The 25,056-nt window shown below is 46.2% G+C and overlaps 1 protein-coding gene across 4 annotated transcripts in view; it reads right to left on the bottom strand.

Moving 5' to 3' along the window:
* Nucleotides 1-25,056, bottom strand: part of MYO9A (myosin IXA) — a 156,282-nt gene that overhangs the window by 27,536 nt on the left and 103,690 nt on the right. For all 4 annotated transcript variants that reach the window (XM_086620015.1, XM_086620018.1, XM_086620017.1 and 1 more), the window contains exons 13-21: nucleotides 24,097-24,292; nucleotides 19,540-19,659; nucleotides 15,079-15,154; nucleotides 9,927-10,070; nucleotides 9,213-9,252; nucleotides 8,243-8,365; nucleotides 3,473-3,553; nucleotides 2,467-2,577; nucleotides 723-845 (exon numbers count right to left, since the gene is read on the bottom strand). In XM_086620015.1, coding sequence (XP_086476141.1) covers nucleotides 723-845; nucleotides 2,467-2,577; nucleotides 3,473-3,553; nucleotides 8,243-8,365; nucleotides 9,213-9,252; nucleotides 9,927-10,070; nucleotides 15,079-15,154; nucleotides 19,540-19,659; nucleotides 24,097-24,292 — 1,014 coding nt within the window. The remainder of the gene's footprint in view (nucleotides 1-722; nucleotides 846-2,466; nucleotides 2,578-3,472; nucleotides 3,554-8,242; nucleotides 8,366-9,212; nucleotides 9,253-9,926; nucleotides 10,071-15,078; nucleotides 15,155-19,539; nucleotides 19,660-24,096; nucleotides 24,293-25,056) is intronic.

Genomic DNA, 25,056 nt, shown 5'->3' with positions numbered 1-25,056 from the left:
CCCACTCCAACAGCTCAATGCCCTTGTGATGTTGGGGACCCCAGAGCTGAAGGCAGCACTGCGAGGGGGGGCTCATGAGAGCAGAGCAGAGGGGCAGAATCCCCTCCGTCTCCTCAGGGCTGCTCTCAATCCATTCTCCACCCAGCCTGTACTTGTGCTTGGGATTGCCCCGACCCACGTGCAGGACCTTGCACTTGGCCTTGTTGAACCTCATGAGGTTCTCACAGGTCCATCTCTCCAGCCTGTCAAGGTCCCTCTGGAGGCATCCCTTCCCTCCAGTGTGTCCACCACACCACACAGCTTGGTGTCATCAGCAAACTTGCTGAGGGTGCACTCGATCCCACTGTCCACGTCGCCGACATAAACAGCACCGGCCCCAGTACTGACCCCTGAGGAACACCACTCATCACTGGTCTCCACTTGGACATCGAGTCGTTGACCACAACTCTTTGAGTGCGACCATCCAGCCAATAAACAGTTTTTAGAAGGTTCCCTCATTACAACCAGACCAGTGACACAGTTTAACACAAAACAACAGTTTTCCTATTTTCCATTAACGATATTCAAAGTTTCATTTAAGCCACCGGCTTCCGTCAAAAAGCAGAAAAATAGTTTGATTAATTAAAAACATATCTAAAGATGTTAATTTCTCATTATAGAAATGCAGGCAAATGTTATAACTGTAACTTAAATGCAAGTCTGAGCTGAAGATAAATGTTTACCATTGTTCTTCCAACTTGGTAATTATCTGGATTGAGTTTTATTTTCCTGAAGAAATCATGGATATTGTGCTTAGACGGGCTGATTCCTTGCGGCAGCAGGACGTGGAAATGGTTCACAAAATCCTGAGAAGGAACAGAAAAAAAACGAACACTGAGATTTGGTTAGATGGGTCCTGCTGTGTCCTTTTCTTCCATAAACAACAGATCTGCTCCACTGGCCACATGAAACAGGATCTATCGAGCGAGAAGAAGGACAGATAGCATTTCACGGCCTGAGGAACACCAAGTTTCCTCCACCATTTGTGATCTGATGGGTCAAAATACATCAAAGAAGGGACTCAACAACATTCAGACATCTTTCAGCATGGGAGGAGAGGTTCTGCAGAACCCATGGGGTCATGGCAAGCTAAAAATGTTCTAAATCCTCAGCAAAGGTTGCTACGGAAGGGGGTTACCAGCATCTACAAAGCATCTCTGAGATGCTCCATTGGTTACTGCTGTGAGGACTCCAAGAGCGGAGGAGGTATGAGAGGAGAGATTTTCCCAAGTAAGGTTGGGATCCACGCTCAGGGCAAAAAAAAAAAATTAAAAATTGAGTGGTTTTCCTTTTCTAAGCAGCTGCTGTGCGGGACACGACATCTGGCCCAAAGCAGCTGCCAGCAGGCAACAAATCGACACCAGCAAAGCATGAAAGGACCGACACGTGCGCAAAACCTGGCAAACACATGGAAAAGAAGAAAACAGGAAAAGCAGGATAATTCCCGAGTGCTTTAGAGGATGCCAATCGCCCTCCTGGCAGGACATGGCCAGCACCGACACAACGGGGTGAACGCCATTGCCAGGTGATTTCAAACCCCACGTGCAAGTGGGACGCCTTGGTTTTTTTTTTGCAAAAAGGAAATCCAGGTTACAAAAAATCATAGAATCATAGAATCATAGAATGGTTAGGGCTGGAAGGGACCTTCAAAGGTCATCTAGTCCAACCCCCCTGCAAGGAACAGGGATATCTCCAACTAGATCAGGTTGCTCAGGGCCTCATCCAACCTGGCCTTGAACGTCTCCAGCGATGGAGCATCCACCACCTCTCTGGGCAACCTGTTCCAGTGTTCTACAACTCTCATGGTAAAAAATTTTTTCCTAATATCCAATCTGAATCCACCTCCCTCTATTTTAAAACCATTACCCCTTGTCCTATCACAACTGGCCCTCCTGAACAGCCTCTCCCCATCTTTCTTGTAGGCCCCCTTGAGGTACTGGAAGACCGCTATAAGGTCACCCTGGAGCCTCCTCTTCTCCAGGCTGAACAGCCCCAACTCTTTCAGCCTGTCCTCATAGGAAAGGTGCTCCAGCCCTCGCATCATCTTCGTGGCCCTCCTCTGGACCCTCTCCAACTGGTCCATGTCCTTCTTATGTTGGGGACTCCAGAACTGGACGCAATACTCCAAATGAGGTCTCACGAGGGCAGAGTAGAGGGGGAGAATCACCTCCCTCGACCTGCTGACCACGCTATGCTGCTTTGGTGGAACAACCCCGACGGTGCCTGCGGAGGGGCTCGTAGCCTTCACGTGGGTGGAGACCAGCTTGCCAGAAATCAGTGGCACAGCAGAGAACTGCTCCGTGCCAGCTCGTGGCATCCACTGCCTCGCACGAGCTCTTCACCCATTACCTTGCTAAAACAAACGAGCTGGCAACGTTCAGACAACTACGATGAGGATGTTAAAAGACTGAAAACATTTTCTCCGACCTGGAAGGAGTATTTGCAGCTGTACCCCGACTGGCGAATGCGAACGGTCTCCAGCATCCCTGTGTACCGCAGCTGCCTGAGCACCAGGCTGTCGGTGAAGCGCAGGGGCAGCTGGAAAGGGGAAAAACAGGCCAACAATGAGTGAATATTTCCTCTAAGTGAAGCTTTTAAGTGCTTGGATGGGTAAATAAATCCATGAGATGTAGGACATCTGCGTGACACGCGCGGTGGCGACGACGCTAGGGGAGAGAGGGAATGCGGGTCTCCGCGATCCGTACTAATCCCACCAGGGTTGAATCTTGTTGGCTTCCAAGCAGCCATCGGATGGAGGCTTTCAAACAGCTAACTAGATACAGAAAGCTACAAAAAAGTTTTTTTGGAGCCCCTGAACTAAGACCCCCCCCTCCAAGGGCACAGCTAATGGGTAAGATCGTGAGCGACGAAATAATCTCCAAGGGATAAAGATTCATCTTTAAATGCCTGGGTGAAACTCCAAAGGATCATGACTGCAACCTTCATTTTAAACTGAGGGTCCTCAGCCCATGAGACACATCAATCCTTAAAGAGAAATTCCAAAAATATGATGTGTCACTGAGTGAGTTTGAATAATGTGGGTTACTCTAAAAGAATCTGCCTTCGCCTATAGAAACTTTATTTTCCAGAAGCTTTAAGGCTCAGGCACAGCACAAGTGAATTCACAGGTCTGTGAATCTCTGTTATGGGTGGCAGGAGCTTCGATGGAGCCAAATTCATTTCTTAAAACCAATATATTTCTCCTAAAAATTAAAAGCAGATATTTTTCTTCTATGTGTTTCTACAATTGCAAGAAAAAGAGCAACACCCAAGTGACAACATCCATGCTTCCCACTGCTCATAATCATAATCAAGTATCTTCTAAATCCACCTCGATTCGTGGCTTTCTTTTTCTTTTTAACCTCCTGTAAAAATTTCCAAACTATTTCCAAGATGATTTTTAACAGCACCACTTTCACGGGACGGGATTTACCTTTTCGGCGTTGGATCGAATGCACTTGACAAAATAAGGTTCTGCTTGGCCAAGGGTCTCCATCAGCTTGTTGAGCGACGCCTGGAACAGAGAAGACATCTTCAGTTGGGAAATGGAGAAGAGATCATGAAAAATAATGAAAATCCAGATGCTTAAATCAGAAAACGAAAAAATCTGGAATAAATGATGAGTAAACCAGGTGGATGGGAAATTGTTCCCTGAAATGAGTGTTTCAACCCAAGCAACTTGGCTGCTTTTGACTTTGCACCCAACAAATGAGCAAGAGAGACATAAAATACTGAATCGTACTTCGAGATCCCCAGTTCGACCTTTCCACATCAGCTACTGGACCCCAAAGTCACGTCCTGCTCCGCACCAACGAGCCTCTTCTGGATGTGAGCGGGAGCTCCAAGACAACGATTTAGCTCTTGCACTGAACGGTCGCTGACAGTTTTCAAATACAAATAAAATTCTCCTCTGCCCAAATTGCTTATTCCTCATTTTTAAGTGTCAAAACTTCATCGCTGGCCTGGAAAGGAATTTTCTTAACATGAGTTTTGCAAAGGGAAGATCTGGAATTTGCAATGATTTTTCAAGCCTACGAACCCTCAACGCTTCATAGGGTGGTTTTAGAGGACAACAGCTTCAACGCCGACGTATTCCTGGCCATACTCTTCTGCTGAAATGCACAACTGTGATCACTGAGAATCGAGGGGTTTCCAGGTTCCCATCTGATATTCCCCCTTATTTCTGCACCATTATTCAAAATCCAGCCCATAAAAATGAATTTATACTGGCATCGCTGCTACGCCCAACCGCTCCGGCGGGACGTCGTGCTGAGTCGTTTCTCCACTTTCCAAGTCTTTGACTCTTTCACCACGAAGCAAAAGCTCTTGGAATAAAAACATACTGAAAATCAGAGTGTGCTGAGTCAGTCTGTGGCCGGCTGGGCTCCTCGATGGCATTTTTTTTTTGGCTGCGTCCTCTAAATATTTTTAATATCTCTAAATATCCGAGTACGTTACCGACATGGTATTAGTAACGTGCTCTGGAGCTAATTGCTCCTGATTTTAACTGCATCTAAAACTCAGTTGTGTAAAAGATACTCTGCTGGGTGTTTATTGTAAGCACAGTTATAAATTTATGGATATATATGTTAATAAACCAGCGCAATATTACAAAGAAGCCTTTCCTTTAAAGATCTGCTTGCAGGAAGCCTTTTTTTCTCCTTCTGATCATTTCAAAGACATCTTTAGGGGAAGCCTTTCATCTTTAGAAAAAAAATTAGCTATGTACAGGATCTGGGGAAGATCCCATGCACGTGCAACGCAGCTGCGTGTATTAATGACATGCAAATGTCCCCGTCGCTCCCATCCCAGGGAACAGCAGGAACACCATGACACGGCTGGTTTTCTTCGAAGTAGGCTGAAATCTCTTTTTTTTTAAAAAAACCCAAAAAAGCCTATTAGGAGATATCAATCAGCAATGATGCCGCAGCATCCCACCGGGCTCCACGCTGGGCTGGTGGGAGGGAAGTGAGGGACCCAAGGGATGCAATTCCCTTCCCAAAAGCTGAAAGCTTGGCAAGCAAAGCTCTCCCGGCACTGGAAATTGTGGAAATTGGATCGGATCGCTACCGCCGGCCCCGCAGAAGTGGAGTATTTCCATTTCATCAGCAGCCAGCGATATCCCGCGTGCGGCAGATGGTGCAGGAACCCTCTGCCATCTGGCGCAAGCCTTGGCCACCAGGAATCCGTAAAGGACACGCGAGGTCCCCGGATTAACCCCCGTACCCTGCTCCTTTATCCCTCTGCTCGCAAAACTTTCCAGCCCCCGGCTCTTTCACCACCTGTATTCGGTCTTTCAGGGCGCGACGAATCATTTCAGCATCTTTTTTCTACGGTACCACCTGCACGTAGGATGAGAGGGGAGGTTATACATCTCCGTGCTGCGGCTTAGGTGCCAGTTTTGCAAAGGGGAGATCTGGAATTTGCAATGATTTTTCAAGCCTACGAACCCTCAACGCTTCATAGGGTGGTTTTAGAGGACAACAGCTTCAACACTGACATATTCCTGGCCATACTCTTCTGCTGAAATGCACAACTGTGATCGCTGAGAATCGAGGGGTTTCCAGGTTCCCATCTGATACTCCCCCTTATTTCTGCACCATTAAAGATCCAGCCCATAAAAATGAATTTATACTGGCATCGCTGCTACGTACGTATTTTTGGCTGCAAAAGCCATCGCTGCTCTTAGAGCATCCTCTAAACCAGCTCTTTCACCTACAGATGATTGTAAAGCCCAAGGCATGGGTAAAATCAACAGGAGACGGAGCAGCTGCAAGGCATTAGCCACAGGGCAGCATTTATCAACAACGACAAAAAAAATTAAAAAAATCCCCCAAAACCCTGTGATAGGAAACGTTTGTGTTTCCTGCCTGTGACCCAATTCCACATGCCACAATTTTATGAGCCTGCCCTCGATAAAAAAAAAAACCACAATCTCATCAAAGCGCTTCTGTTACGATCAGTAAATGAAATCAGGGCTGGAGCGCCCGGCGTTTGTCTAAGGGGAGAAGCAGGCAGAGCTGCCTCCGGCTTCAATATGGTTTTATTCATTTAAATAAATTTAAAAAAGAAAAAAAAAAAAAAAGATGTGTTGTAGACACAGCTGCTACGTTGTCAAATCCTCGCTGGGGAACGTCGGGAAGCGTAAAGGCGAAGGTATTGGAATGACCTGCTCTGCTGCATAGGGGTAGGGGGGGAACCTTCACGGCGTCCAGTGGTCTTTTATTTGGAGGCGCTGTAAAAATATCCATAAAAGTCTCAATCACGCACCCTGGGGCTTTTCAGAATTTCTTGTAGCAGGTTCAGGGAAGGAATTTCACTCCAAAACATCTTCTTTTCAATGGTATGAATTAAACTCTGGGTATTTTAACCAGCACACCGTTAGACTCGACTAAGCTTAATATATATAATATAGAATCATAGAATCATAGAATGGTTAAGGCTGGAAGGGACCTTCAAAGGTCATCTAGTCCAACCCCCCTGCAAGGAACAGGGATATCTCCAACTAGATCAGGTTGCTCAGGGCCTCGTCCAACCTGGCCTTGAACGTCTCCAGCGATGGAGCATCCACCACCTCTCTGGGCAACCTGTTCCTGTGTTCTACAACTCTCATGGTAAAAAATTTTTTCCTAATATCCAACCTGAATCTACCTCCCTCTATTTTAAAACCATTACCCCTTGTCCTATCACAACAGGCCCTCCTGAACAGCCTCTCCCCATCTTTCTTGTAGGCCCCCTTGAGGTACTGGAAGACCGCTATAAGGTCACCCCGGAGCCTCCTCTTCTCCAGGCTGAACAGCCCCAACTCTTTCAGCCTGTCCTCAAAGGAAAGGTGCTCCAGCCCTCTTATCATCTTCGTGGCCCTCCTCTGGACCCTCTCCAACTGGTCCATGTCCTTCTTATGTTGGGGGCTCCAGAACTGGACGCAGTACTCCAGGTGAGGTCTCACGAGGGCAGAGTAGAGGGGGAGAATCACCTCCCTCGACCTGCTGGCCACGCTCCTCTTGATGCAGCCCAGGACGCGGTTGGCCTTCTGGGCCGCAAGAGCACATTGCCGGCTCATATTGAGCTTCTCGTCCACCAGTACTCCCAAGTCCTTCTCCTCAGGGCTGCTCTCGATCCATTCACCACCCAGTCTGTATTTGTGCCTGGGATTGCCATGACCCAGATGTAGGACCTTGCACTTGGCCTGGTTGAACTTCATGAGGTTGACACGGGCCCACCTCTCCAGCCTGTCGAGGTCGCTCTGGATGGCATCCCTCCCTTCCAGCGTGTCGACGGCACCACACAGCTTGGTGTCATCGGCGAACTTGCTGAGGGTAATATACATACAGATGTGGTAATATACATACAGATGTGCATCCTGCAAACCACATACACCTAGATCTTTATATACGTGTGTCTGTATGTACACATTTAATGAATCTTACCCAGATCTATGCATGGAGACTTTCTAAAAATGACCAACAGATCCAAACAAAACCCACTAAAACCCAAAACTATAAGTCAAACCCAAGCCAGACTTGCTTAGTAACTGATTTTTAACCCCAAAGCTGCTTTCTAATATTACCAGCTGCTTGCACGTGTGTCTTGTAGCAGTTTCCGAGCCCTGATGTGCATGTTAGAGGATTATTTTTGCTGCAGCTGTTCCTCGGGATGGGTGGCTGGTGCACAGCCCCAACACAACGAACCCTCATCGACACCTCCTCTGAGATCCTCTGCCTGCCTGGAGATAATGCAGCAATAGTTGGACTTTTCTGCCCTTATTAAACTTCAAATTCTGGCTGACTTGAGAACAGATTGAATTTCAGATGCTGAATACAAGTAGAAAGACCGTAAAAGCATTGTTTCGGGATTTAGCGGTTCCTGGATTCGGCGGAGAAAGTGCCACGACGCGATGGTTTGGAAAGCGAGGTACCAGAGGACAAGAAGACACCAACATCTCTGCTCTGCAGCTCATCCTCACGTCCCACCTTGCTCCACCACATCATCCCCCAACGATATCCACCACTGCTCTTGCTTCTCTCCGTTTACACCCTTTAGATACCTGCACCCAAGCCACCTCCTCGGCCGAATTCACTTCCTCAACGGTGGTGAGGATGGGACAGGACCTGTGTCTACAAACGTCCTCCTGGGCACCTTGAGGACCTGGAGCAAGTATTTGCTTTTAATTCACTGCTGTGTATCAAAGGCAAAGGATTACCTCAAACTGGGCGCTGATGCTGGGCGGTTTTTTCTTCTTATGGAGATGGAGGAGAGATTTGGTGATGCGGTCGTGCAGCGTCAGGTTGGTTAGGTGCTTGAGGGACTTCACGTCCAGCATGTGCTGTGGAAAAAGAGAGACTCCGTTTGTTCTGGATAAAGACAAGAAGGACTAGATCTTATCATCATGCTATCTGCCATATCCCTCTCTATTCCCTCTGCAGGGCTTCCTTAGGTGACCACCCTACTTAATCTCAACGGGAAACATCAAGGAATGACTTGAAATGTTGCTCTGCTCTATCTGTTTGCCAGATCACCCACGTCACGTTCCTCCAAGCTCCTCTGAGGACTTGCCAAGGGCATCTCTGACCATGGGAAATTTGGCTTTTGTACCCACTAAGGGTTGCAAACCAATATTCACTATTAACGAGCAGTTCATCAATTAACTGTGCCTCTCCAGGTGCAACGTGCACACAGAGAAGAGTAAACCCAAAGTTTGCTTCTCCTGCTCCTCCATTCCTGATCACCAAAGCAGCACCAGTAAGGACCACAACAACCATTATTCTTCTAGATAAAAAGATCTCTTGGCATCCCTTAAAATATAGTAAATGCAGCCAAGATGGAGGGAAACTAAACATCAGTCAAGCCTGTTGTCTATCAGGTATCAACCTTCTTGCATAACCTATCTGCTCATTTTAGAGATTTAACTACCAAATATCACCAGCATATAAGTACTCCTTCCCAGAAGGAGAAAAAAAGGAGCAGGAGTCCAAGAAAGGAGGATGTAAGCGCTCATACAGCCCTCTCCCAGGGCTGAAATCCTTTGGTTTCATTGAAACTAAAGAGCCCTGAGCAGAACTGAGTTGCCAAGGTCTTGACGAGGACACAAGTGGTCCTCCTCACACCCATCAGCATCTACCTACAGTCTCGACCCAGGGACCAACAAGGCAAAAACCTTCTTTCTTGCTCACCTTTGGGAGATTTGGTTTGGCTTTGAAGTTCTTGTTTCGCCTGGGGAGATAATAAATAGCTCAGGTTAATCCACGGGTGCAATCGCAGAAGGGAGGTGTTTATGAAACAAGCCCTTCAAAATCCCCTTTAGCAGCTGCTTCCTATAACCTGCACTGAAACTGGGCTGCTTCTGCATGTTGCAAACTAGTTTTACAAATTTAGTTGTACAGGTTGGAGAGGAAGGTATCCAATTAAAGCGAGTCGTTACATTGGAAATGATGGAGATGGCAGTAATTTGGGTAGAGCGGGGGAGCGGTGTCACCAAACGACTGACCACCCTCCTGCTTTCTCACACCCTACGCCACCCTACTGATGTTCTCTCAACCTTCTGATAAGGCTGCAGCGTGACTCGTCGACATCATTTCCCTGCCTGATTCGTAAGGGAAACTCTGATATCACGTTAAAAAACGTGACATTACATCGCTGTCACATCTCGAGACTGGTTTGACCAGCAGATTCATTCCTTCTCTCACTTCCCCGCCTCCGTCATCACAAATGAATGATAAGAGTTACAGAAATCAGGTGTGTAAAACATACCGGGGTTGCTTTGACCCAACCGTGGAACAACTCCACGTCTACTTGAAACCCTGATTATTTTTTATCCTGGCTATTTACATTCCTTTAACTACCCATGCTGCAGGAATAAAGTCAAAATCCCCTCCGTTTGTACTGACATGAGGATGCCGTGGGCCCTCTCCAGCAGTTTGCTGTTGGTCGCGTTGACGAATATCCCATCTTTGTCTAGGAAGGTGCCGGGGCTGGCGAGCCTGCTGTGCCGCATCCCCATCCGGCCGTTCCAGCCAACCGCGTAGGCATCGCTGTAACACCAAACACCGCGCAGTGTTAGGAAGATATAAAAAAAAAAACCACCCTGGTTGTAGGACAAAATAAAAAATCAGATCATAAAATAATCCATTGGTAGAAGATAAGAGTTGTTGATTTAGTCTTTTCACCGTTCACTCGCTGTCATAGGATGAGTTCATGATGCCAGACACCACATGAGGCCAGACTGGATGAGGCTTTGAGCAACCTGGTCTAGGGGAAGGTGTCCCTGCTCATGGTTGGAACTAGATGATCTTTAAGGTCCCTTCCAACCCAAACCATTCTTTGATTCCATGAAATAATCAGCTAATTAAGCACCTTTCAAAAATCAAAAACTCATAAAAGGATTAAACTTATCAGCAGGGGAATAACAGCTCCCAGTTCTCCCAGTCGGAAAGTTTGAGCCTTCAGATATCCCGGTGGTCCGAAGGATATGAGACTATGACCTCTGCCATCAGCCTTGCCATCATTAATAGTCACAGCTTGAGATGATGCTGGTGCTGACTTTGTCTTTTCTAATTCATGTAATCGTTTCATTAGGGAAAAAAAGGAAAGAGCATTTGCAATAAACTCATTATTTGCCACAAACGAAGGACGTCAGCCCCAGCAGGACCCATGGGTCAGCCCAGAATCACTCACTGGGACCTGATCACAAATCACTCACTCAATCTGGTCCTCTGTGGCGTGGAGCAAAGCTGCTTTGGTCTCCAGAAAAGACAGCTTGGTCTCTCCTTGGTGGTTTGGGGTTGTTTTTTTCAAATTCTAAATTCTCTATCAGCCTTGCAGAAACCATCATCTGAAATAAAGGTGATCTAAGGAAGGATGGAGGGTCTGAAACCACCACTAGAACTGTCTCAGACAGGAGGAAAAAGAATAGGAGGACACTCAGTGCAACACCAGTCTTCTGGTCATGAGGATGCTGAAGGACACGGTGGTTTAAACGGGGCCTTTGGCACCGGTCGCTTCTGAGGTCTAGCAACAAGGCAGTCCTTTGTCTTAAAGTCTTGATATGGAGGAAGGACAAACATCAAATGCTGCATGGAAATTAAAAAATTAAGCATGGTAATCCTTCGTTCAGCCAGCTCAAAGCCTGGAGCTGGATCCTTGGAGCAACGTGACCCCGGAGCGCAAGTCGCCTTGCTGCCTCACCACAGTGCTTCCCAAATTCCTTCCTACCTCCATGAAATCAGCATTTTGACATGTACCACTATTAAAGGCAGAATGAATCACAGCAAAGTAAAACTTTGGCTGAGCGCTCCAGGACCTGCTTTTTTTTTAAGCAGCCCATTCGAATCAAGGAAGGCCAGCGAGAAGCTTTAATCTCCAGGTGATGTCTTCTGTCCACCTTCTCTCTCTTTACAAGGTCCCAGCCATCAAAAACCTCCTATTTGGAGGAGGGGAAAAAAAAAAAGTAAAAATCACTGATTGAGGGGTACCACTAAACCTCAATGGCCACTTTCAGGATCTACAACCCATCATTAATCCTGGTTGACCTCAGTGTACTCTCAGGCTGGAGACCAGCTGTGGATATCGGACTCTGAACAAGACCAGAGAATAGAAACTCCTAGAAATTCCCATGTGGTTTTGAAAAAAAAAAAAGAAAAAAAAAAAAGAGATACAACTACAGCTCTCTATTACGGACACTTTAGCATATGGTGACCGACACAGCTGTTTTGGTACTTGGGAGGTCAATCATCTCACCAAGCCCAACCAACCGCTTTCAAGACGGACCGATCAACACCTGCTTTCCTGCCCGCCGCGTAGACACCACTGCACATAAAAGAGTTTCATCAACTGACATAATCCAGCAGGAAAACAGACGATCCGAGCGGTTTTGGTTAAGTGATGGCATGGCTTTCATTACTCGGTGGCCGGTGAAGGAACTTCCAAGGCATGTCGGCTTCCCGACGTCTGCTGAAGCCTGGATTTCCGCCCCCAGCATGTGCAAACCACCCGGCCACTTTCTTCTGAGATCAGAGAGGAGCGCTTGGCTGGCTAAACCCTCTGCAATGACTTCCTGCATGATGTCATGCCTCAAATTTGCTTTTAGAAGCAAGCCCCGGGCTATCCTGTGGGTTGGATGTACAACGCAGACTTATCAGCGACCGCATGATCATGAGATGGCTCGGAAAGCAAATTCCCGTTTAATTTCGCTCCGTAAATCACTTGCCGGTCCGTCTGTCGGAAAGCTGTTGAAGTAAATCTCTCTTCTAGACGTGTTACCTTCACCCCTGTCTTTAGCTTTTCTCGCTCGACGAGCGCAATTTAACTGAAATACCAACATTTATCAAGTGTGACATGACTCTTCCCATCAAAATCACGACTCTTCAGATGGAAACCATCCGCAATTGAAACGTACCAAAATCACTCGGCAACTCCGGAAGCACAGGCTGGATTTTAGAGATCTTCAAAGACCTGGTTGGTGCTTTCAGAAGGAAGGGGCACAGACGACGTTTGGGGACCCATCATTGACGACGGCCAAGAGAAGCAAAGATCATGGACCTTGCTACTGAGGCACCCCACCAGGAGGAACGTAGGAGTTAGGCCAGCTTCAAAAGTGCATTTTCTGCAAATATATCGGTAAAGGGAATAATCTGGCCTGACCTTGTCGTTAGGCTACAACTGCTGAGGACAACAGAAGGAAGACACAGTAGTTGATGTCCTTGATCCGGGCTGTTTAAGGCAACTTGTCTGCTATGCTGGCTTGGGTTAAGCCAAATAAATAGAGGTGACCACAGACTGACTCCACAGTAAATAAACACATCTCCCTCGTTGCCTGCGACAGGAGTCTCCTTGCCTTTACGACGGCCCCTCGCTGAGATAACTGAAATGCTGGCAGCCCAAGCTGCCGCACTAACGTGCCTCCAAAGCTGGTCAAGAAAAGCCCCACGCCACTTCACAGATGTTCTTCAGGCACCACCAGCAGATTTGAAGGCTCGCTACAGAAACCACAGAAGATCTCTTATCTACACATGAAGATCTCCACAGGGGCAAAGTTTCACATTACATCACGTTTGGGGAAACCTGCACAACCAGAGATGCTAGAAACAGTGAACGTCACCTCTGGAGACACCAACCTTCTCTGCTTCAAATGTTACCATGTACCTACTATCATCACAACCCAACAGTTTAGAGCCGTAGCAGCTATAGAATTAGGAGAAAGAAAAGGAGGGGTGGGAAAGACTCATGTGAGGACAACCAGGGTTGCATCACCTTCCCACAGCAGGGTGAGATTGCTTGCACAAGCTGGATTTCTGCCCAAACTCGAGAAGTGGCACAAATTTTTGAATTCAATCCAACAATTTCATGGAAATCACAGCCTCTCCAGCCACTAAAAATAAGCCAACTTGTAATGATATGAAAATATTCTGTTTGCCTTCAGTAAAGTGCTGCCACTGCTCTCAAAGGGAAGAAATTCAGGGCAAGAGGGACAGTCTAGTCTTAATGGCACTCAGAGGGCACAGGGAGAGCAAAGACAGACAATAAAAGACACTTTTGTTCCCCTAGGAAAGAAGGAATAAGGTGGATCAAATTTCTCTCCTGGCCATTTGGCATTAAAGTCAGTAAAAAATGAGGTTTAATGATGTATTTGGAGGATATAAGGACATAAGAAGGACATGGAGCTGTTGGAGAGGGTCCAGAGGGGGGCTATGAAGATCGCGCGAGGGCTGGAGCATCCAAGAAGACAGACTGAGAGAGTTGGGGTTGTTCAGCCTGGAGAAGAGAAGGCTCCGGGGAGACCTTCCAGCACCTTCCAGTGCCTAAAGGGGCTACAGGAAAGCTGGAGAGGGGCTTTGGACAAGGGTGTGGAGTGACAGGACAAGGGGCAATGGATTTAAACTGAAAGAGGGGAGATTTTGATTAGATGCAAAGAGGAAATTCTTCCCTCTGAGGGTGGTGAGACACTGGAACAGGTTGCCCAGAGGAGTTGTGGCTGCCCCATCCCTGGAAGTGTTCAAGGCCAGGTTGGATGAGGCTTTGAGTAACCTGGTGTAGTGGAAGGTGTCCCTGCCCATGGCAGGGGGGTTGGAACTAGATGGTCTTGAAGGTCCCTTCCAACCCAAACTGTTCTGTGATTCTATGACTTGTTCTGGACATCTCATGAAACTCACAGCAGCCATGAAGTTACACCTGGATGTCTGCAGCTCCCAGCAAACAATTTAGTAGCTGAGGATGCTCTGATCACATTTTCTCAGAGGGAAGCAGAGAGGCACTGTACTCATTTAGAGGTGGTATTTGGATCAGCAGGTGTCTGCAGAGGGATAGCATAAGAGTAGCCAGAGAAAAGGAGGAGGATCAGCACCCAAAAACCGCTTTGAAACAAAGACATTTTGCTTCACAAGCAACTTAATTCTGAAATAGATTTGGAAAACCTTTTACAGAAGAGGCATAGATCTGCATCTGAAAGCGTACACCTGACTCTCAAGCAAAAAGGTCTCATGAAGCAGTTGCTTGAACAGCCAGAACCTTCAAGGAAGGATTAAAAGATAAAATTGTACATACAAACATTAAGAACTCAACCTATTTCCAGTAAACATGCTCCTTCCCTTAAAAATAAGCAAGCATTTGACAGAGCACCATCTCAAGCCCCATAACTTCCCAGGTCCTCCACACTCAGTGGGTACCTAGAGCCACCACCACACCACTTGTGTGCAGTTCTGCACCCAAACACATCATTGGGGTTTTCCCCTCCAGAAAAATCCTCGGTAAATTTTTATTTCCTTGATATCAGCACATTCATTAATTTTTTTTGCAAGCTTCTTACCACCTTGTACACCCCACCACCTACCATTGTTGCCTTTTGATGGGGTAAAGTCGCTTTCCCTGCCTGCCATTAAGTCAGGTAGATATTTAGATACGATCACACAGCAGAGAAAGAACGAAGAGAAGATAAAATTAATAATGCAAGGTGGGAGAAACATTAAAGGAGTCATTTATAAGAACAGACAGTGGTCTCCCACCCCAGACGTCGTTGCCCTGCCAACGTAAAAGCAAGAGACTTACCGCTGGGTCCTCTCGTTGATGGTATTGACTCCCTGGAGATCTGAGAGCGGTGTCCGCGGGCTCTTCCGAGTAATACCTAAAGCGGCGGATGAAAAAAAAGAAGTTTCTACCTGGCTCTTCACCAACAGGCAATTAACCCAACCATAGCTTAGCGTTGACTACAGCGAGGAGGAGCATGTACGTGTCATGGCACATGCTGGGCAGACAAGGGTGCCAAGGATGCCAACATACCCATCGCCTACTAAGCCCTACCTCTGCTGCAAGAGTCATCATCCTTATGAGTAAGGCTGTTTGCTCAAGCCTACTCATTCCCCTCCCACCCCTGCACGTTGTGTTAGGGACATGTTATCCCAGGTGAGAAGCAAAAGGGGTGAAGGAAGAGGTTGCTGTGATGGAGGGGACCAGCTAATCGCATCCCGCACATCCAAAATAGTCCGAAACTCTCCGCTGTGCATGGGACAACCCAGTTGCTCGCAGGGGCAGAACAACTGGACGTAAGCAGGGTGCTTTGTTCCTCGCACACATCTTCCCTTCCTATGGATATATGGATAGGGATGCGTATAGGAAGTTTATGTGGTGCACAAAGAGGTTTTATCACCTATTGAACCTATCTCCTTTGATAGGGGTAGTTTTAGAGTAATTCTCCCCCTCTACTCTGCCCTCGTGAGACCTCACTTGGAGTATTGCGTCCAGTTCTGGAGCCCCCAACGTAAGAAGGACATGGACCAGTTGGAGAGGGTCCAGAGGAGGGCCACAAAGATGATAAGAGGGCTGGAGCACCTTTCCTATGAGGACAGGCTGAAAGAGTTGGGGCTCTTCAGCCTGGAGAAGAGGAGGCTCCGGGGTGACCTTATAGCGGTCTTCCAGTACCTCAAGGGGGCCTACAAGAAAGATGGGGAGAGGCTGTTCAGGAGGGCCTGTTGTGATAGGACAAGGGGTAATGGTTTTAAAATAGAGGGAGGTAGATTCAGGTTGGATATTAGGAAAACATTTTTTACCATGAGAGTTGTAGAACACTGGAACAGGTTGCCCAGAGAGGTGGTGGATGCTCCATCCCTGGAGACGTTCAAGGCCAGGTTGGACGAGGCCCTGAGCAACCTGATCTAGTTGGAGATATCCCCGTTCCTTGCAGGGGGGTTGGACTAGATGACCTTTGAAGGTCCCTTCCAGCCCTAACCATTCTGTGATTCTATGATTATTAGGTTTATTTAAGAAAAAATATCACGCGTGGTTACAGAAGCAGACGTTTCAAGCTGTTATCTTCCCCAGAGTGGAAATGTTTTGGAACCAAGCATTTAGGAAGACAGAAGACAATTTTTGTAGACAAACAAACCACTTTGCAAGTCACTGAACTACAGAAATTTAAAGACGCGATACGCTTGAATCTGACATGAAAACAGCCGAGCAATTTTTTAACTGTCTTGAAAGCGCTGCTATGAGATGGGAAACATAGGAAAATTGGATATTCCTTCACCCTGAGATTTCTGCAGAGGGAAAAAAATGGCAAAAAACCCAAAAATCTCTCTAAAATGAAAGAAGTCTAAACTAGAGTTTGTAACAGAAGAGGAAGAAGCAACAGCACATCCCCTCCTCCCATATTTATCATTTTCCTATTTAATGCAGCCCAGATGCTGAGCTAAAAGGTGTCTTAAGGATATTTTTATTCTAAAGATGAACGCAAAGCAAATATGCAGAGATCTGAGCCTGACCTGCTGACGTCCTCAGAGCCTGGAATTTCTAAGGAGAAGATGAATTCCCACCAAACTTCTACAGGTGACATCCCTTTAGCAGGGCATCTACTGTCCTCCTTTACCTGTTGAGATACTGTAACAGCTTGTCTCGAAGCCTGAACGTTGGGCAGGAGACACCTGAAAAGGCTGAAGGTCCCCTTGGTTAAATTATTAAATCTGAAGGTGTAAGTGTCCAAACACACTAGAAATCTGGGCAAACAAAGATTCAGGAATGTGCTGCCACAGGTCATCTTTGATCCTCCAAGGCAGGACTGAATCATTCCTGCTGAGAAGGTTTTGCAATCTCCAACTCCGAAGACTTCTAGAAAGCAAGTCAGATAATCTATCCGAGTGCCTAGCCACACCTAGAGTTCCAAACTCTTTTTTTAAATCCCCCTTTTTGCCATTGAAGACATTTTTTTGGTACATTTCTCATCACAGGAGTGTTCTTTCACTTCTTTCAAGAGTGGCATTTCTGTGCTAAAAGTTGCTTGTTTGGAACACAGAAGCCCAATTGGAAAGGGGGAGGGAAATGAGAATAATCAGGAATCACAGAAAAGCAAGGAACAGCGGGATGAGTGGAAACAACTTATTCTCTACACCCAGCTCAGCTGCAGGACAATCTATTTTACATTTCAGAAATAAAACGATTCTGATTTTTCAAACACATTCCCTTTTCTTCAGCTGCAGCGTTTCAGAAAGACAGACTGACTTACCTAACTGGTCTTTGCTCTCATTGAGAAGAGCTTTGGATAATTCCAGTCTACTCCCTACTTACTAACATCAACCAGCAGAGCTTTGGTCTTGAACTAATGATGTCTAAACTCAGTGCTGTGCTCTTGAGGAAGACCACAACTTAGCTGATAGCCTCAAAAGACCCCCAGAGAAGCAGCTGAGATGGTAAGGGAAGGGCCATGAGTTGGCTGCACAAGCTGAATTTTCAAATGACCTAAATTGAATCTCAATATATTCATGAAATCAATTTGTTTTCTCTCTTTGTGCATAGCTGGAACTAAGTGCACAACTGAAGACAAGGAGATATCTGTCTGGTCCCTCTCTCCAGGATGACGTGGATGTAACCTCATCTGACTTCTGGGAAAAGCTGAGTCCCTGGGGCCAACCTCAGCCCAGGCATCCTTGTCTGCAGGGCTCTCTAAATTCAGGACCCAAAATTTATACAGGCTCCGACCTCATTTTAGCCTGCCAAAGACACGAAGCCGGGGGAAGCAGCTTGCAGGACACCCCGGGGAGGACATCAATCATTTCTGAATGCAGAACATGAATTACTCATTTGTCAAGTCAGATGCTCTTGGCCAATTCACAAACTATGGCAACGTTACTCTTGGATCCACGTGTTGGTTTTACCCTAAGAGAGACCAAACTGTGTGGATGAGTTTATACTGAGTGAGGTTTTAACATCTTGACCTCAACTTTCCTGCTTCACATTAAATTAAGGCTCTAAACAACTCTTGAGTGGTATGAATCTCCCTCTTAAGCCTAACCAATTGCGTAGCAACCCCATTAAACCTCCCATATTGCTGAGCTAACTTACATATTCAAAATTAATTAATTAATTGCCATTAAAATTACTGATCTTTTCAATAGTTTCTCAGGAATATCAGTAAGGTCTCTTAGCACAACACGACTCAAGAAAACCCATTGCTGTGTCTGTCTTACTGCTTTAGATTTCCTTGCAGCAAGAGTAGCAATGGTGGAAAAAAAAATAACGTAGTCTAAATCAAGAATTAAAGTCTAAATCAAGAATTAAAGTCTAAATCAAGAATTAAAACACCTCTTCTCCCCCAACGCTGCATGCTGCAGGAAGCACGGAAATCTGATATAAGGTTTCCAGTGGGAAAAACAGATTTGTGAAGACTTAACATGCAACTACTGTACTTACCGTGCTCAGCTCTGCAGAATAAATCTGGGTTTGCATTTACACCTAAGCTGCACAAGGTTTAAATTAGCAACTTGGCCCTTGAAGACTGCAGATAGCAGCGCTCTCTTACTGTAAACTTTAATGTGCAACATGAAGGAAGAGAAGAACGGCAGAAAAAAAAGAGATATCTAAAGACAGGAGCACCAAATATATATTATTTTATCTATATATCATATAGTAGCAGAGGCAGAAGTGTCCGTGTTGTCATGCAGGATGAGTTTATTATGTGATAGAGGAGTGAGGAGGAAGAAATGGAGACCAAGTGCATCTGTACCCAACTTATTCTGCAAAACAACCTTGCCAAATGCTTCAGTTTTAAGTACAAGCCCTCGGAGACAATATTTTCGTAAGCGAAAGTGATTTCTGAAGTCCAAGGAACTCCGAATCAAGTCAAATCCCAGCTGTATCAGCCACACACCTCAGATCAGGAATATTCCTACCGGACCTGCGGTGCTTTGAACTCATTATCACAGCGGTGATAACAACGATAAACCACACAAAAAATACACCCAGAATCAACATCCCAGCCCGACGTCAGCGAGCAAACAGGGAACCGGCCAACCAAATGACGCCGTGTCTCAAGAGACGTGGGTTTGTGTCTCACTTTACTCTTCCAACGCTGCCGAAAAATTTTCCAATAGGTTCAAAATGGCAATAAGGCAGCCGGTTCGATCCCGGAACGCTCCTCGGGCGTTTTTATTTTTTTACCCTTTCTATGCTGAATGCACCTGGTTTCCATTTCTTGGTGTGCGAGTGTTGTATCAGAGGGAAAGGTGGGTGGTGGAGCCTTACTGTACTTCTCCTCCTTGCATCTCTGCAGGATCTCTAAGCTCCTCTGATGAACTGGGTGATGGAGAAAGCTAAAACTATCCACATTTTTCAAAACCGCACATGGCACTGCATCATCATGCCCTTGGGAAGCAAAATAAAAACAACAACAATAAAAAAAAAAAAAACAAAAACGGAGAGAAGAGAAAGATCATATAAGCAGAAATCAGGAGAGGGTAAAGAACAAGCCCGAAGGACGCGAGAGCTCGAGGGTCACATGTTTTTCGTGCTCGACACAATTTCATCTCAGTTTCCTCTGGCCATGGCACAGTGGTCCAGTGGCTGGACTGCATCCCAACCCCATTTATAATCTTGTGCAAAAAAAAATCAGATGATTAGGGAAATCTCTGCTTTCATTAACTGCTTTTGAAAATCTTTTCTGGGCCTCTGCCAGGTGTTATCCGCGATTCCTTGTGCAGATGCTCTTGGACATGGCCACCTCGAATTGTCTTTTTGCGTGCCAGAGTAGCGCTTTGCTCGGATATCGGCAATTAAAAGGGAAAATAGAAATTATTAGTATTAAAAAAGGGTTCTATATTCCTCAAAGGCAGAGGACACAGAGCCTGGAATTAGGTAGGATGGTTTTGAGGTCGGAAGTTGGAAGAAACCGCCGTTGCGTGGCCAAAAGGACTTTTGATGGCCCAGGTCCAACCATAGGGTGGAAGAGAGGCTAAGCAGGTGACACTGTGCAAACAGGCAGCACCTCTCCGTCATCGTTTAAGTGGCCAAGTCAGGGGATACATCAAGCTCCTGCTGAGGCGTGATGAGGTCACTGAGAAGTTACCTTGTGTCAGCACGTATGGAAGCATTTCATACCAACGTAGTAAGTCATCAGAAAGGACCGATCTGAACTTTACAGAGGAACACTGTCAAAGGCATCTTCCTTGAGTTAACACCACTTCCTACTACTCTGTGGGACTTCAAAGACCATTTTTTTTTTGGTTGCTATCATCTTTATTTGGCAAATACAAGGAGTTTTCTGATTCTTTTGGAAGGCTTGTTTTTTTGGGGGGGGGCCCAGCTTCAGGAATAAACGTGTAGAAGTCAACAGGATTGTTTTTGAGATCATGTCATCATGAAGGTCAGCCGCAACGGGCACTAACTCAAGGAGCAACTCTTGTTGGCCGAATGCAAATGTACAGCCCATCGAGGGAGCAGACAGCCCCGGGACCACGAACCGTTCGTAGGAGCGAGGACTTAGGTTCGTGTCCACCAAAACCAAGATGAGAAAGCTGGGAGTCTCAACAGGCTGGTTTACATGAACAGCACCAGTTCTCACATTAAGTTTTCTTTCCTAGAATTAGGGTTTTTTGCATAAGAAATTCATATCAATGAGATAAGAAAAAAAAAAAAGTCAATCAGCCAAATTTCTTTGCTAAAAACCTTGATAATGTTCCTTTAATCAAAGTTCATCAACAATCCTAGTTCAAATGTGTAGTTCTTTTGGACTACCTCAACCTTCACTGGTAAACTCAATAATAATATTTTTTCTTTTTTTTTTCAGAAAAATCAAATTATTGAAAAAGTCCACCCTTCAGCTAATTGCAACTCGCCAGATCCTGGCGTGTTCCATCCAGGGAGGGTTGGCAGCACCGTAAGAGGTAGCTCTTGGGTAGAAGAAAAAGGTACCTAACAAAACTCACGGTGACACCACTTTGCTGCTCTTCACCTCCAAGTTAAGGAGGACAATCGCGCAGTCAGCTGAAAGCTGCGCTATGGGGATATCAGGAGAACAAAAAAAGGAGAGTCCCCAAAGCCAACAGACAAAAAAATGCTGATGGAAGCATCTGTAGCGCTGCTTGGCACTGCTGGCCCAGAGAAGACAACGGAAAGGATGACGCAAAAAGAAAGCAGAGCAAAATTTTGCAGAGTTGCTTATGCAGAAGCCGGAGATTTTTCATTAAAATCCCCACCGGGTGTTGCAAGCGTGACTCGGACAGGCCTTCAGACAGGCAAAAGCTAGGGAGATCCATGTGGGGTTAAGATAAAAGAGTGCAAAGAGCCTTAAATGAAAACAAAAGCATGCTTCAGATGCTTTCCTGCTCATAATTACACCTGCCTGACGGGTGGTAGCAGCAGCAGACGGGATATGAACCGGGCAGCACGCCTTTTACAAAATTCCATACGGATATTCAGCGCGCACACCTGGATGAATGGATGCGCGTGCCGTTATTCTCAGCTGATCTACCACGATTTGATCCAAAGCTCCACGTCCGTGGGCAGTAAGGCATTAAGGTCAGGCTAATTAAAGGCAGCGAGGTTCGGTAAAGAAACAACAGACACCAAAAACATACACCATCTTTGGTCATCTGGGTTTGTCTGTCGAGATGGAGTAATTTTAGTGATTAATAATTCACAGATGCCTTCTGCCATAGGTGCAAAGCAGCAGTCTGGGGCTCTTCTGCATTATTTTGGGGAGCAGGAAGGACCAGAAGTATCCAGTAGTGGACACATCATGCTGTCCCACCATCTAGACATCGTCCAAGCCTTCTGCTCATGTCCACCTCTTCTACAGCCATCTCCTTCCTGGGGCTTTGGCAAGATGGATGGGATTTTGGAGAAGGCCAACCGAACGGGAGGCGGACACGAGGTCTTGCGAGCAAAAGTACGATGAAAACGTTGCTATGGATCTCACCTTGCTAAGTGCTACCACTGCCTGGGTAGAAGTCATGCTAGGAGATGATGGGTACCTCTCCAGCGAGTTCAGAGGCAGCTCAACAGGAGTGGTCCCAGCTCTGCCATTGCTTGTAGGGCAAGTTTTTCTGATGGGTAAGGTGTACCTCAACATGGGAATTAGATTTAGGCAATCTCCTCCTACTAGTTCTGCCTATAGAACGGTGACTTTCTCATGACTTCTCCCCCATTCAGGCTGAAGATGTACATCGAAATTCAGGGTATAAATTATCTGAGGACTGTTGGAAAGTTTAAAAAACCTTATCCAGCTTTTTGGTTTTCCTTTTATTCTTCCTTTTTTTTTTTTTTAACTCAAAACCCAGAGCTTACAAAGCACGAAGTCATTCGAAAGCAGGCAAAAGGACAGCAGAGAGATAAAACCAGCAGCACTGAGTGCCAGAAAAGGTTTAGAAACTCAGCCGTTACCGTGTGCTGGTTAGTTTTGGTACGGAAAGAGAAGGTGGTGCAAGAAATGAGTCTCCCAGAATCGTTTGAAAACCTCCTGGATTCTATTCTGTACCTATATATCGAGAGATATATAGATATAAGCAAGTTAATGCCACAAAGTCAAGACTCAAAAGCGGAAAAGCGAGGAGACGAGCACGGCAGGCACGACAGATCGCCAGAGACACAGAAAGCGAAGCAGGGCTTGAAATTAGCTCTGACTTCCCAAGACTGCATGTAGATTTTTTTTTATCTCCTTGACCAGCTCGCTTTAGGTGAGCCTGGGCTTTATGCAAGACGAAAAGGCGATGCCAGGAAAATGCAAACGCAGCTTTCCGAAGCCAATGCTTCCGAGTGACGTTTCTCCCGGTGCCAAATGTCTTTGCCACCTACCTCTTGGCATTTCGAAATGCCACCTCTCGGCGTTTCGAAACGCCGCTGGCCGTAAACGCTGCCCTGATGTGCCAGCTAGAGCCAGGCTCAGGAGAAACATCTTTTCCCTTTTGCTGCATCCGAGAGGAAGAGCCTCAAGAGCTGATTTTTGCCTCCTGCTCTTCTTGGGATGCTATTATTGACCCTGATCAAGAAAATAATTCTTTCCACTTGTAAGGTTTCCATATCTACGATCCTCATCGCAAGCTCCTTGCCTCTCCTTGTCGCACACCTCTCCGGCTGAAAAAAAATATTCATGGGGCGGCTCCGCGTTTCATTTTAACTCATTTAAACTGACATTTTCCCTGCTGAGGCTCGAATTTCCTCATGAATTTCAAGCCCTCTCGTGCCCAGAAATGAATAGGAAGAGCTTGTACCCGTCTTGCCGAAATTGCTTGATGCAGAGAAATGGGCTAAAAGCACAGCCAGGTACCGCCTGCCACAGCATGATGATGCACCATTACTTTCCTTGAATTTAGTGCCCCCGCGGTGGGCGGGAGGTGGTTCCGGATGAGGGCGAAGCCATGAATTTTGCCAGACAAAGAGTCACGCTCTCTTGCAGCTTAAAGGGTGAACAGCTCGAAAAATTAGAGAGAAGAATTATTGCCTTTTTTTTGGTTTCCAGATTGTAACTCACAGTTCAAGAAGTCCTAGGAAAAATAATTGGCCTTATTTGCTGAGTAATTTTTATGGCTCTGTTTGAATCGGTCAGGTTTTCCTACGAGGGCATCCTATGAAAAGGAAAAGTTCAAGCAGCAGGGAAGTGAAAATGTTTCTTACGATGAGTTAAACCCCAAACATACCTTTAAATGTAACTTTTGCACAGCAAAAATCTACACCCTATTTTAATGAGTTTTTTAATAGATTAATATCTCCTAATAACTCAGGCTACTTAAAATACCGCAGCGATACGTTAGACCTCGAATTTTTGGTGAAAAACGGGCGCTGGGATTAGGAGCTGGGCACACGTACCGGTTTTCTTCTCCACGTATCGTTTCCCAGCCTCTCTAAAAGCAACCGTCGCCCTGAAAAAGGCCCGCAGGACCGCCCAGCGGAAGACGGCCACCGGGTCGATCCCGATCATCCCGCAGATAAAAGCGTTTTTGCTGCTTCGTAGGAGAGCTACGATGTCCGGCCGCATATGATCCGTGTTTTTCTCACGGAAATCCTAGGCAAGGAGGAAAAAGGAGGGGGAGAAAAGATGAAAACAACCAATATCTACAAGATACGGCGGGTAAGATCTGCTGGGGACAACACAACTACTGAATCCTGCTTCTATCTTTTTTTTCTGCCCCCCTATTAGACACCTCTTGCTGTTCAGAAAATAAATGTTTTATCCCGAAGCGCTGCTCCCCGAAGCATCTCGAAGCTGATGGGGAAGTTTGTCACGTGTAATGATGGCATCAGAAACACAGCCACAGATTTGCAGGTGTAAATCCTGAGGCTGTTTCTCACACCGGCTCACCTGGCCCCCAGAATTGCTCCTGCGAGTAACTGATGTGAATATGAATAGGGTCAACCTGGAAATTGCTTGCAGGGGATTTTTCAGAAGTACCCGCAGCAGTGAGATGTTGAGGCTTATGGTCATGAAACTTGTATTAAAAAATGGCTAATGATGCAAAAGAACTAAATAAATTAGGTTTTCTATAACAACCCAAGCCGTGAAAGGCTACTAAATACCCAATTTCAAGCCACCGCTGGGACGTAGCGTCAACCTCAGTGCACATCCCTAAATTCTTTCCCAAAATGCCAACACGCAGAGCTTGCAACGTAGAGGAGAACAGGAAGACGCAATCCCCACCACCTTCTCATTTCAGCCAAGCTTTTCACCAAACACTTCTCTCCTGACCCTCCCTTATCTTCTCTAGCCAAGACCTCTCCAAAACATCTCCGTGGAGCCTTTGGGGCTCTCCTTCCCCACCGCAGCTAGCT

Source organism: Tauraco erythrolophus, chromosome 14, assembly GCF_009769465.1.
Source record: "Tauraco erythrolophus isolate bTauEry1 chromosome 14, bTauEry1.pri, whole genome shotgun sequence".
NCBI lineage: Eukaryota > Metazoa > Chordata > Aves > Musophagiformes > Musophagidae > Tauraco > Tauraco erythrolophus.
The sequence above is the reverse complement of the archived record's forward strand: the minus strand, read 5'-3'. Positions and strand labels throughout refer to the sequence as shown.